Genomic DNA, 14,277 nt, shown 5'->3' with positions numbered 1-14,277 from the left:
CACCAGAATAGATCATATTTTCTGCTCAAGGTCCCTTACTGCATTGATTGTCCAAACACAACACATGGGGAAAACGTTCTCGGACCATAGCCCTGTGGAAATTACATGGCAGTGGGGTAGGAGGCTAGCCCCCATACCGACCTGGCGGCTAAACCCTGAACTACTTGAGGACTCGGTTTTCCGGTCCTCCCTCTCTGACACTATCGATACCTACTTCTCCACGAATGCGGGCACGGCTAGCTCCCGGCAGGTAGAATGGGATACTTTCAAAGTATGTTTGAGAGGGACTGCTATGGCTACTAGGGTGGGAAGGAAACGGGAGGTAATTAGCCGGCTTCAGGAGGTGGAGGGCTCACTTGCATCCTTAGAGAACGAGGCAGCGGGTACCAACGCTCCCTTTCCGCCTCTGCAGGAGGCACGTATTAGACATGCAGAGTTGCTGGAAGAGCTGCGAGTAATTGACCATAGGGAGTTCACGAATAGGCAGCACACACAGGCCGATCGGGCCGGCCCCCTACTTGCCCGCATCCTGCGGGACTCCCCGATCAGCCAACCCATACTGCGAATTTTGGACCGCTCTGGCCAACTGGCTACCACCCAAGTAGGGATTAATACAGCATTCAAGGACTACTATACCGTGCTCTATGGCCCCCCACTACCCCTGTCCGAACCCGCGTTAGTGGCCTTCATGGCGGACCTGGTTCTCCCGCAGCTTACTGCAGGTCAGAATGAAGACTTAAAGCGTGCAATAACATTGGCTGAAATCAGACAGGCAATCAGAACCCTCCCTAAGGGTAAGGCCCCTGGAACGGATGGCCTGCCAACCGACTTCTACGCCACTTACATGGACCTCCTGGCCCCGCGACTACACATTGTTTACCTGGAAGCTCTACGCACAGCCTCTCTACCACAATCAACCATGCAAGCTATGATTACTTCCCTCTTGAAACCGGCCAAAGAAGGTTTGCAGTTGGCCGACTACAGACCCCTGTCCCTTCTTAATACGGACTCAAAAATTTTGAGCAAGATACTGGCATCAAGGCTCGTACAATACGTGCCACATTTGGTCCACCAGGATCAATGCGGCTTTGTCACAGGCCGTAATACGGCCATGAACCTTCGGCGATTGGCCCAGCTCATGCTTGGGAGCGATGCGGGCGTGGGTTCCGAGGGGTGCATCTCTCTGGACTTAAAACAGGCTTTTGATTCCCTGAGATGGGACTATATGTTTGCCACATTATCAAAATATGGGATCCCGCCGGAATTCCTCGCTTGGGTCAGATTGTTATACACAATCCCCACGGCGAGGGTACGCACTTCCAACCAAATCTCGGGCCCCATGGCCATTGCCAGGGGCACCAGACAGGGCTGCCCACTTTCCCCTCTCCTCTTCGTTCTTGCCCTCGAGCCATTGCTCTGCAGACTTAGGCTACTAGCCCCCCGTTACGGTATACGGCGGCATGGTACGGACCACATTGTCTCTGCGTACGCGGATGATATCATATTATATCTCCGAGATTTGAGGGGTGAGCTGGGCCCAGTCTCCCAGGTTTTTGCGGATTTTCGAGAAATATCTGGCCTCACCATCAGCGAGTCTAAGTCCTACGGATTCGCCTTTGTAGATACGGGTGATTCGACCCCCCTGTCTTTTGTCCCACACGTATTCCAGATGGCGGAAACCACCTTCCGTTACCTGGGAATACAGATATATAGAGAGGCGAGCCTGATGATAGACGGCAACCTGGGGAGGGCCATTAGAGCACTGAAGTCACAAGTTCAATTTTGGCTTACATTGCCGCTCTCCGTACCCGGCAGAGTGGCAATTTCCAAGATGGTGATGTTGCCCCGTCTTATCTACTACTTCACCAACCTGCCGTTCCAGATCCCGGCGGTAACATTCAAGACCCTCGACTCTCTGCTCACAGAACTTGTGTGGGGACATGGCCGCAGGCGAATAGGGCTGGCTAAGTTGCAGCTTCCCTCCAACTCCGGAGGCATGGGCTTACCGGACTTTAGGGCTTATCATTATGCATGTCAGCTACAATGGTTGGCTTACTGGGTGGCGGGCCGCAATCTTCATGAGATTAATCTGACCCAGGATGACCATGCTAAGGGGAAAATACACATATTGCTCCTGCCTGGATCGGATCTACCTAGAAACACTACGCCACTCCTCAAATTGGCGATCACATATTGGCGAAGGGCAATGAAATATACGTGCACTGGATCATCTTATGCCCCCACAATACCACTCTTGGGAATACCACTGGGCCCGGGCACACTTACAACGACTCTACTGGAGCCCTGGCATGACGCGGGTGTGACACATGTGGGTGACCTGTTTGCGGAGGGGCACTTGTTGTCCTTCGAAGACTTTAGAACCACGCAGGGCATACCCGGCGGCTCCTTTCTCCTGCATGCCGGTCTCCGACACTATATCTTACGCAACTGGTCACCTGACGGACGGGAGCCTGTTGCAAATCCTCTAGTCACAATGCTTTACCTCATGGGGACGGGCGGCCATCTAACTAAGTGGCTCACTGTTAGCATTAAATCGGGGAGGGCGCTTACACTGGCACCACTAAGGGCAGCATGGGAAGCGGATATTGGGAGGCCATTAAGAGATAAGGAGTGGGAGCGCATACTGCAATTCCCCAGAAAGGTAGCTAGAAATCCCAAGTACAAGTTCATCCAACTGATGTTGCTGCATAGAGCCTACCTAACACCACACCGCCTACATATGATGTTCCCTGCATCTAAGAGCAACTGCCCCCGATGTGATGCAGACGACGCATCTCTGGTACATATGATGTGGCAATGCCCCAAACTGGGGTATTTCTGGACCACTGTCCATGACTCGCTTGAGAAGGCTGGTACATTGGCCCGATCACCTACACTGGAACACATGCTCCTAGGGCTAGGTCCATCGACCCGCACCAGGTCTGTGGCGGCGCGCTTCTCTGATCTGGCCCTGTTGTTGGCTAAGCGTGCCATTACGATACGGTGGAAGTCATCGACACCGCCCGACCCTGACCTGTGGAGGGCGGAAGTTGTACGTTGGGGTAAGGCTGAGGGCGAGGCACTAAAAAGGGAAGAGAGTAGGGGCCTTCGCAAGACACCTATCTCGCTGGAATGGTTTGCTACTTTGGGGGTATTTGAGGCTGGCAATGACAGTGATGATGAGGATATTAGTGTTTAGCCAATTGGGGTGCGGTTACGCCCGTACTCATTCTCCTATGCACTACCACGAACAGTAACTGCGGTGCACTATGAGGCAACTCGGGTAGATCGAACCCGTCTGTCACATTCCGTTGCCTAACCAATCTGTGTATTAACCTCAACTATGTGTAAATGACTAGAGTGTGACCCAAATAGTGATGTTTAGATCATGTGCCTATTTAGAGAGTGAATAGTGGGAACTCGCAGGGTGGAGGGTGGGATCGGGAATGACCGGGGTTTATCGGTTGTTATGATTCATCGACAAAATGAAAAATCGAATTTGCCAAGTTTGTATATTTGCTATGAGTGACCGCATACATGTACAACGGAGTTTACAATTGGTATTGTATGAACACATCTATACGCTGTTGTTGCTCTTCAACTTTGCTAATAAAAAGATTTTCAAAAAAAAAGAGAAGCTTATGAAAAGTGAGTAGTCTCAGTAATGGGAAATGTAGGCAATAGCCAAATACTTGGAGGTAGGATGTATACCTCGAGGTTTAAGAATCCTTGTGGTCCCAAATGTCCTCCATTTTGCCTCTTTAAATGTAATGATGCAGATGTTAATAAAAAGAGTTTTAAAAAATGAATCCTTGTGGTCCCAAGCTATTAGAGGCCCAATGTGGAAATAATAAAGGAGTGGGCTGAGAGTAACGTAGAGGCCTCCATGTGCCTCATGACAATTATTGTGAAATATGTCGAAACCGACAGGAATGCGCTACAGTGCCAAATGGATCAGCTCAATAAGGAACTCTAAAAGGAGGCGCTACAAGAAGTAGTCTCTAGCATGAGAGGAAATTACAAATCACCTTCAAAAACAAGAGGGCATTCTAAAAGCGACAATAATTTCAGATACAGTGGACTATGAGCGAGAGCAGGTGTTAACCTTTGCCAGGAGCAGTGGCAGATCTTCCACTATGGCAGAAGAGCGTTGCCCCACTGCTTTTAAACAGTACCAAGTAGAAACAAAAATGATCATAACTTAGGTTTATTATCATTTTATGCTTAGTCTCCTGCTGCTTTGCGTTACTGCTCTGCAGGGTAGGAGTGGTTTGCCCACTCCTAAGTGCGCAATGACTGTTTTGTCGTCCCTCTCGGGCCGCCCAAACCAGTCATGCACGCTTTTCCCTTTCTACATGCAGGCTGCATTACAGCCTGCATGGAGAACTTGCCCACCTCTCCAGCCCCTGGCTTGGCGAACTGTCACGCCACTCAGACTAATCACAACTCTGCATTGCAGCATTGTGATTTAATTGGGGGTGGGAGGGTAGCCTGGCTGCCTGCCTCCCGTTCCTGGAGGTGGAGGCAGGAGAGAAATGGGTATGTTTTCTTTTTTAAACCCCCATCCTCACACACCCCCCCAGGCCCTGCCATCCACAAGCCATGCCGCCCGCCACTGGCAAGGATGTTTGACATCTTAAAAAAGCAGAGGCTGACAGAAGGATATCGGGCTCTGCAAGAGAATAGAGTGGGGAAACAGCATCTGCGTATAGCTTCGAAACGAGACCAACTCGGGGGATGGAAGATTGCCTGCTGGAGCCCAAACCAAGTTATCATTGAGTGATGAAATGTATTTTTTTACATATGGACAGAAGGCAAACCTTAAGACCAAGGGATCAACATTAATAAGGAGCCCAAGGAGGAACAAAAGGAGAAACGAACAAAGGAAACACTGGTGGAAACAAAAAACCAAAACAACAAAGATGGAGACGCAAGTAAACAAAGAATCTAACATGACTGTGGTCAATTTATCAAACTTAATTTTGACCATTTCTGAGAAATTTTATCTCTTTGACTATCGTTTTGCCTATCACAGAACATGGATTATGCACAAACTAAAGTGGCTATTTTTACATTTGTGCAAACATTTAAATTGGCCAAGTATCACTTACTAAAGCCCAAACGCCGATTGAATGCAGGAGCTAAAGCCCAGAGTACTCCAATAAAACTACAGATTTCTGATATCCGACTACTACAAGACCTTCTGGCATTCGAGAAGGAGACATTGGGATGTCTTGAATCAGGTGTGGAATTGATATCATTGAAACATTTCATGGGGATGTTTTTTGATGAGAGCAAAACGCCATTCAAACCATTATCAACATTTGTGCCTATGATGCAGAAGGACTCCACTGACACCTTGCATGAGTGTATAACTGAGGAAATCGAGGGATTACATGTAATGATAAACAAGCATCGAGCTAAATAGGATAATGAAAGGAGAGCCTACCGTAACTCGATTAAGAAACTACAAGCAGAAAATAATATGGAAGTCCGCAATTCGGACAAAGGAGGCAACATAGTTCTGTGGCCTCTTTCCATGTATCCTTTTGGAGCCGAAAAACAACTTAATGATAAGTGCTATATGAGGAGTGACAGGGACAGTATACGGAAGACAAAGGCACAAAACCATTTGTCTCTACTTGAGTGGAGGAACATGGGGTTACTTAACCAAGACAAACATCTGTACTTGGGGAACGATAATCCAAATACGCTGTTACTCTACCTCATTCCCAATATCCATAAAGGCCCAGATAAAGCACGTGGTAGACCAATTATCTCTGCCAAAGATAGTTTCTTCGAAAACACCTCAAAGTACATTGATTATTTTTTGCAAATTTATTTCCACAGCCTTCCATGGTATGTAAAGGGTGCCGGGGACTTTAGAAAGAAGATATATGACAGTTCCTGGAGTGATGAATATTTTTTAATCACTCTTGATGTTTCATCCCTGTATACTAGCATCAACCATGACGATGGTATCCGTACATCTGAACTCTTTTTGAAGAAGGCCATTGAACCTGAGCAAACACACTATGATGCTGATTTCTATGATGAAGTGGTGTTTACATAATAACTACTTTCTGTGCAATAATCATGTCTACAAGCAGATATGGAGTTCGGCGATGAGCACCTGTTTCGCCCCCAGCAATGCTTGTTTTCATATGGGCTGGTGGGAGGAGCAGGTGCTTATAAATGACTGTAGTGAAGCATGGGAGTAAAATGTTGTTTGTTGGTTGCGTTACATCGACAACCTCTTTGTAATTTGGAGGTGGTGATCTCAAACTGCTACACAGTTTATTGAACCAATCAATCAAAATGATTTTATTTTACAGTTCACTGGCAATATAAGTGCTACACAGTTGGAATTTTTAGATCACCAAGTGTTCGTGAAAGGGAAAAAAATTGGAAAACTAAACTGTATGGGAAAAAAGACATTGGGTAAAACAACCTTGCACACACGCAGCTTTCACCCCCAACACCTAAAAACAAGCATCAACTATGTGGAATTGCTGCATAAAGGCAAAGAAAATATGTTGAGTAGGTTTTCAGAACGGGGTTACTATAAAGCTGTTTGGTCCTCCGCTTTGGTGAAGGTAGTCGCTTCATAAGTAAAGAGAAGCAAGGAAAGAAGAATAATAGGACTCGTCTATAAGACTAATAACCATGTATAAGGCACAAGAGAAACAAGTGAGAAGGCACTACAGAAACATTGGCCCCTTATAAAGGATGATCCAATCATGGGCCGACAACCCCCAAATCACCACATATAGCTTTCTGCAGAGCCTATTCCATGAAGGATGCCTTGGTCCTCAATACCCCAGAAGCAAAAAACAAAAAAGTAAAGGGTGGTTGCAGGATACTGATGACTTTTACAAGTGTCACAGTTGCAAAGCATCCACACGTGGGGTCAGCTTAAAGGAATATTTGAAGCCATTTGATAACCAACCCAGAAAGATCAAGGGATTCTACAAATCAGAATTTGTGGTATATGTCTTGGCCTGCAAGTGTGGCCAAAGGTACTTGGGGCGTACCATATTACAGGTTCACTGTAGAATTTTGCAACACTTCAGGGCAGTCAACAGCAGGGATTGGACATATCCAGTAGCTCGACTCATCCATAACTTGCATGTAAATGACCCAGGATTTCTTTCTTATTTTGTGATATATGGAGTAGCAAAACATCTGAGGGGTGGAAACCGTGAGTAATCTGAGACAGTTGGAGAGTAGATACGTAGTTAAGCTAGACACAAATTGTCAGACAAAGAGGAATTGTATATATTTTTGCGAAACAATGCTCAGACAAATAAGTGCATAGAAGTAGCAATTTATCCACATTGGGTCTGAGTTACAGTTTTGGAAAATGCAGGTTTGATTACCTGGCTAGGCTGCACAATAGATAAAGTAGAAAATAGAACAACAGGATGGTAATGAGTAATATATGTATGTTTCTTCATCATGTAACCAATAGGTTGATGTGACAAACTTTGCCCACTGGGGATCAATTGTGCGGTAGCAACTTCACAGAAACCGGAGTATTGGGTTAAATTACATTATTACATTATTACATGATTACATTCATGCCAATACAGGTGACCAACTTAAAAGGAACAAGTTGGAATCCGCATACTTAAAATGAAGCAGTGGCCGTAATTGTGTTTAACAACTTTCCATTTACCTAGTGTACCTGCTTGATAAATTGATTATCCCAATTTTGTTTGTATGGCCAACTAAGTTGCAAATAACGTTTCCTGAGTCTGCGCAGGGTCTTTTTTTGGATGAGCATTAAGAGCAAGTGTGGGGGCAAGTTGGTACTAAATAAACCTATTTTATTTAAGAATGCTGTTTGCGTGCCGTAGTAGATGGTGTTTGGTGTCTTGCCAGTGATGTTTAAAAACACAGTATCGTACTAGATTGTCCGATGTTTAAAGCCTGGGAGTCCCGTGAGGAGGTTTGACCGTATTCAAGCCTTGATTGACCAACCCAGAGAGGACATTTCTCACTTTGTTCTTTAAAACTGTTGTCTCTGAGTTCTCCCAGGTTCCTCGTCCTCTTTTACAAACCTCAGAATATTATGCTGGTTTGTGCTTGTCCTTTGGGAGAACTGATTGTCTACTAGCTGGAATACACGTCTAACCATAAGGTACAAAATGACATGCTGTTATATTTGGATTGTGCTTAATGTGCTGCGTCTTTTCTCCATACAGTTGCTGCTGAGTGGTGGGGCCGACAACAAGTTGTACTCCTACAGATATGCATCAACATCCTCTGATAGGAAAACATGAAGTGCTTTTCAGCACAAAGTCTCAAAATGGTTCCCTGGGAAAATGTAGCTCTTTGGACGACCCAAAGGACTGCCAACTCCCTTCAGCAGTGCTTTTCATAGGTCGACAGAGGAAGACTTTATACAACAAATCTGGCCCTTTCTCAAATGTAATACTTGTTACTAGTGAAATATATGATTTGAAACGCAAAATGTTCTTTATGTATCGAGAGGATGGGTTAATTTATTTTTTAAATAAAAAAAACCAAAAACATTCTATCTATTGTTCCTCTTTGATGGTTGTGCCAAGAATTATGTTATACTTTCAAGGGGAAATTGGCATGGCCATATTTTGGGAATTAATGGCATGAGTGCAGTACGTTTTTGTTTGGTTTCAGTATATTTGTACACACTACCTCTAGAAGTGTATTCTGCAACATAAATCAGATATACTGCCAGAATAGAGTTCCCGAAATTTCTGTTGTCTAAATTTTTAGCAAAACGATCTCCCTCCTTGTGTACAGTTTTATTTTTTATACTTCTCCTTGTCTTTTACTTTCCAGTGTAGCTTGGCAGTTGCAAACCCCGCTTCTCCGGCAGAGAAGTTTAGTGAGTGAATCCACGTTTACGTGTTTTCGTTTACTAGAGTAGCATTGCCCTTGCTCGGGACATTGTTAAGGGAAGGAGATGGGATCTAGTTGTAAAGTAGCCAACTGTGGATCTATGGAGTACAATTTGTAGTTCTAAATTCCCTTTTCTACTAGAACTCCTATATATGATCGCATCTCACCCACGTTGCTGCATTACCTTGCAGTCCAGAAGAGCAGAAGAACAGTGTCTTTATGGTACTGTCAACTGGGTTCTCTTCAGTGAACAGACCCTCCTGCAAGATAAATTGGTCCCATTGTTACCATAATATGGTCTGCATGTATGTTTGACTTTTTTTTATGTATGCTCATTAGATTTTCCAGGGGGAAAAAAGAACATTTGTACTGTGAAACGACTGCAATATGAACATTTGCCCCGTAACCAGACACAAAGGGTGTGTAGTCTTCCCAGAAGACTTCAGAAAACATAAGGTCTATGTTCCTCTGCACCCAATTCTTTACATTCGCTCATAATAAATGTCCATTGAGCCTATTGTGAACTGTAGTCTAGTTTAACTTATAGGTAAAGCCTCCTATTTTGCCAGTACTGACAATTTGAGTGTCAGAATTATATCTTTTTCAGAGTTTTTTGAATTGCCGTTCTCACTTCCTCCCCATGTTCTGCATTGCGCTGGTTGTATGGGTTTTATATGCCCTGTCAAGGATTAAGCTGATCAGTCTGTGCTTTAGTAGTTAACTATCTAGGGTGAATCAAGGTCTCTTCCCATTCCAAGTTCTAGTATTTCTCCCATGTCCCTCCCATCTGGACCTTAGGCATACTATTTCCGGTGCGTTTTGTTTTTTAGCATTTCCTATTTTGGGCCTTCAGTTAGCTCTCCGGTTAGTACTCCTGTTCGGCATGTAGTCTGCAGTTTCTCCTGTAGTACCCACACCATATATGCAGTGTATGCCTAATCTGCAGGTATTTATAGAATTGTTTTTTTTTTTTTAGCTGGCTCACTTCATTCGGCCATACGTTTAGACATACCTATCGCATCCTATTTGACAGCCCAAGCATAGTAACTTATTTAGCCTGTTTCTAACACATACACAGGTTTCATTTGCATGCTTCACTTTCTCGTCTTTGATGGACGTAGCTGCTTATGGGTCCTAATGTAAACGTTTGTGGTATATGGCATTTTATGGGTTACCATTTCCATATCTTGCATGCGAATACTTTGTGTCCCCCACAGCAGCTCTGTCAATTCTAAAGGAAGGATCCTCAATTTATGCAAATGCCTAATTCTTTGCCTCCACTGGCTGGGCCCAGTAGTAGTTATGTAGGGAGGAAGCACAGTTCTTTCTTCTTAAACATTCCTCGGTGTCTTCAATCCCAATGCAATGTCCACCTGTCATTTTAAATACATTTGAGCACTATGTAATATATTCCTATGTGTATAAAAGTTTGAGTTTAGCAATCATTTTTAACAGTGCCACAATATCAGAGGTCATTCCTTTACTGTTTATTTCGCTTCAATGACCTCAGAGCCAAGGTCATTAAACCCACTTTTGTTTACTCTGTAGAATCCCTTCTGTGTCCCAGTCCCCACATTAAAAATTGCGAGGCTTATTTTACACACACACTCAATAGACTTTGTATACAGAAAGAAGTGCTACCCACATCGGGTGTTGTGGATCAAAAATAATCTTTTCGAGGCTTCTGTAGTTAGAGTGCCACTCTTTCAGCATAAAGTGACAGGATTACCTAATATTCAGTTATGCTTTTGGCCCTGCCTGGGTAGGTGTAGAATAGATTCTGCTCAAGTTCAGTATCTTTGCAAGAATATTGGTTTCAATATTTCGGGGTAATATATGGGGAGCCAAGATGGACATCCGACTGCTGATTTTCCCTTTTTATGTATCTGAGTTATGGCAGCCTGGTGGAGGTCATCTGATAATCTTTTTCATAGAACCTCGTTTTTCGTGTCCTAAAACATGCTCAAAATATGCTCTCATACTTTTTTTAAGTCCTCAGTGGAAAAATGCAAGCACTTAATGGCTTCCCCAGAGTGCACCTGGTTCTAGGTATCACTCCTCTTCTCCCCTTTAACCTTACGTTACAAAGTTAACTGATCATGAGATCTGAACCGCAGACTACCAAGCATGAGAAGGAGAATATGAAAATAAAAGTGACTATCAGAGACTGGAGAGGCAATCTATGCAGAATAATTTGAGATTAATTGGATCCTTGATGGAAAAAAAGCCATGTTAGTAGATTTTCTATTTTTTTTTACTGAGGAGTGTCCATCCGTTTTAAGGAGAACATACAGATTTTGATAAAGAGATCTAAAGTAACATTGTAACCTATTACAATAAAAAGGTAGAAACACAACCACGGAGAGTACTTCTAAATGTTGCACATTCTAGAAAAATGGTATGTGTGAAAATATTGGATAGTGATAAAGGATGGCCAGGTTATAATGCATCCATTGTGTTGCCAAAAACTGAGGACCTAGTGGGTAACAGATAAACCTATAGGCTCATTACAAAAATATAACCGAGTAAAGCCACTTGGAAGCATCCCTAAAAACTGATGACCCTATTGTTAAAATTGCCATACAGAATAATGGGAGGGGATATTTAATTGGTATAAGAACTACACATTTTTGCCGTATGAAAAATCTTGTAGAAAACCGCATTTTGAGAACTCGAACCAAAGGAATATCATTGATACTGAAAATAACCTGCAAGCTTTGGTAAGAAGATATTGAGAAAGAACAGTCAATGCATGTTCTGTGGCACAAATTATGTGGTCTAAAATGTTTTTGCTTCATTGTTAATATATGGAACCATAAGTATCAAGATAAAAAGCCGTTGTTGCAGCGTAAAGCGTGCTAAACATTGTATGTTTACTCTCATTTACTCCTCTAACCGTACTGGGCCCTTTACGATTAGACAAGCTGCAGCGCATCCATTTACCACAGAGGCAGTGATCCTGTGAAGAACCTTTCTCTGACAATAGGAGAGGGTGATGGGAATTTGGGTGACCAAACAACACTTTAGCTGTCCAATGAGGACTATAAATTGACAGCCAACTCACAAATTACAAATCCAATATAGGTACACCACTCTTAAGACCATGCTGTAGAAATAAAGGACAGCAACAGGAAGACCCAACCTCCTAAAGAAGTTAAGTTGAGTTAAAATTATGCAAACCAAAAGCTCTACAACAGCAACACAAAACAAAAGAAGTAACACTTGATGTTCTGCCAGAGCTTGCTGGTTCTCCCTGCAACACATTTAAATCATTAGAAAACAGTACAGTTTATATGGAAGAACCAACCAGACTCAATAATAGCCTCAGACAGAGATTTGATAAATTTGGTTATTGTATTAGAGTTTCGAAGTTAATGGCAAAAAGCAATCTTTTAAGTATGACAGTTAAGAATATCACAGCTTGCATTAGCATGCAAATCGTTTAGACTAGGCTTAGGGGATGTTATTCTTCCCAAATTATAAACAGTTAGAGTCCCACTACCATTAATGGCAGAAAGATAGTTGGTCGTCTAACAGCGCAAATCCTATGAAGAATGGGAAAAGATTTAAATTTAGAGTCCATTAGCGGAAATGGTTCGGCAAAGAAGGTGCAGTCCATCAGTTACCAATTCTAGCAACTTGTCTTATTTGGACAAAGCAGTCCAAATACGAGACAGTTCCAAAAAATCGATCTGCATAGTAGCCTGGTCCCAAGAAAGAAACAATCAGAATGACGTTCGGTCAAGAACCAAAAATCAGTAGCATTGGGATTTCTTCTTTTATAATGTTTTTAAGATAATCCCAGTGAGGTGGCATCACACCACCATCGAAAGACTATCACATGTCCATATCATCCTACTAGCACCTTGGACATGTGCAACTTTGAGAAGGTTTGCACCCTACTGTCGTGTATTTCTATAGGTTCTGAATCGATCCCCCTATTCCTGACCCTATTCTGGTTAAACTTACTAGCTAGTTAACTAACAGTCAGCCCATGAGGCAAGAAAACCCCCATGATGCAGATACCGTTATCTGACGCAGTCACACTACGGCACAGGAACGTGTTATCTGATTAGGTCATAACGCTTGAGATCTAATTAGACAAGCGACATTCCTCCAGCCCCTGATAAGGCATACGACGTTCTCATAACAAATCAAACCTATGACAACCTGGATAATCCGTGCGGCCATTGTTTTGATTTCACAGAGAACTTTAGTAAAGAATGTGCTAACGAGCAAGTCGTATGACATCTTTATTGACGTACCTATGTCCATCCTTACGTCAATCCCGGCACCTTTAAGGTATAAATATTGCCGACCTTGCCCTATGCAAACACACGCGTGGTGACAAGACGGAGCAGCCATACTTGCCAAAGCCGAGAGCAGAAGCAGACCCCGCAGGCAGCAGCCCCGCCTTCCTGACGCGCTGAGAGACGCGCTGCTATCTCAAGCCGAGAGACCCAGCACCGGCGCTTCTGGGCAGCCCTCGCAGGCAGCCTGGAATATCGAGAGCAGAGAAAGAGATACCATTCCTCATTCATCCTAAATTCCAGGTACAGAACTGAATAACCCCTCCTAGAGAATTCTTTAGTTATCCACTTGGCAAAAACAAACTTAACTTAAACTGTAACTTTCTATTCCCGCCCACGTATTAGACTTAGGTCAGGTACACGGGGTAGGCGTATTTAGAAACACCAGTTGAGTACGTTTAGTCAAATGTATATGTGTATGTAAATATATTTTAATCATTTTAAACATCATATGGCTCAGAAACCATATCAATGTTTTTACAGTATTATTTTATACTATTGCTTCTAATGTATGCACTTTACTTAACTATAAGTATTGCAATAATATCGATCCATTTCTCTTGTACGAGAAAAGAGACTGATCAATAAATAACATCTTTTATTGAACACGCCCGTCTCCTCCTTTTCTCTACACTCTGATGAGACTAAGAATGCACGTACTGACTGAGTAAAATAATTGCCTTGTGCTCACACGACTCTTGAGATTGACTCTTGATTAGGGGAGAGCAAAGTTGTCATGTTCTATGGTTGTCAGAAACTAAATCCCTTCTTGTCTAATCAGGGGAGTTAATCCTTCCTTGAACATTCGAGAAAGTTTCTAGCGAACTCTGAGCTTAGCTGGCAAACCCAAAAATTAAGTCTAGTATCGACAGTAGTAGACCTAGTTAACGTCTGGCCTAGGCCTTTACTGCTGTAGGTACTATTCCAATGCGCAGAGCCTATTGGGAAAATAGGAGCTACACTACATGGCGCCCAACGCGTTTGGAAAGGGCGATAAAACTAACGTAAGACATTTAGAGTAACTCAGTCGTGCTTTCTCACTCAGACCCCTTTTCCCAAATACTCCAAAGACGTCTGGAGT

General features: G+C 43.4%; 1 protein-coding gene across 2 annotated transcripts in view; it reads left to right on the top strand.

Annotated features, from left to right (window-relative positions):
• WDR12 (WD repeat domain 12) overlaps positions 1-8,540 on the top strand; it is a 289,880-nt gene extending 281,340 nt beyond the window's left edge. For both annotated transcript variants that reach the window (XM_078680243.1, XM_078680244.1), the window contains one exon: positions 8,208-8,540. In XM_078680243.1, the coding sequence (XP_078536369.1) occupies positions 8,208-8,285 (78 nt within the window). In that variant the 3' untranslated portion in view covers positions 8,286-8,540. The remainder of the gene's footprint in view (positions 1-8,207) is intronic.
• The last annotated feature ends 5,737 nt before the right edge of the window (positions 8,541-14,277 follow it).

The sequence above is a fragment of the Lissotriton helveticus genome, chromosome 3_1 (assembly GCF_964261635.1).
Source record: "Lissotriton helveticus chromosome 3_1, aLisHel1.1, whole genome shotgun sequence".
Classification (NCBI taxonomy): Eukaryota; Metazoa; Chordata; class Amphibia; order Caudata; family Salamandridae; genus Lissotriton; species Lissotriton helveticus.
This window is presented reverse-complemented; position numbering and strand designations above follow the sequence as displayed.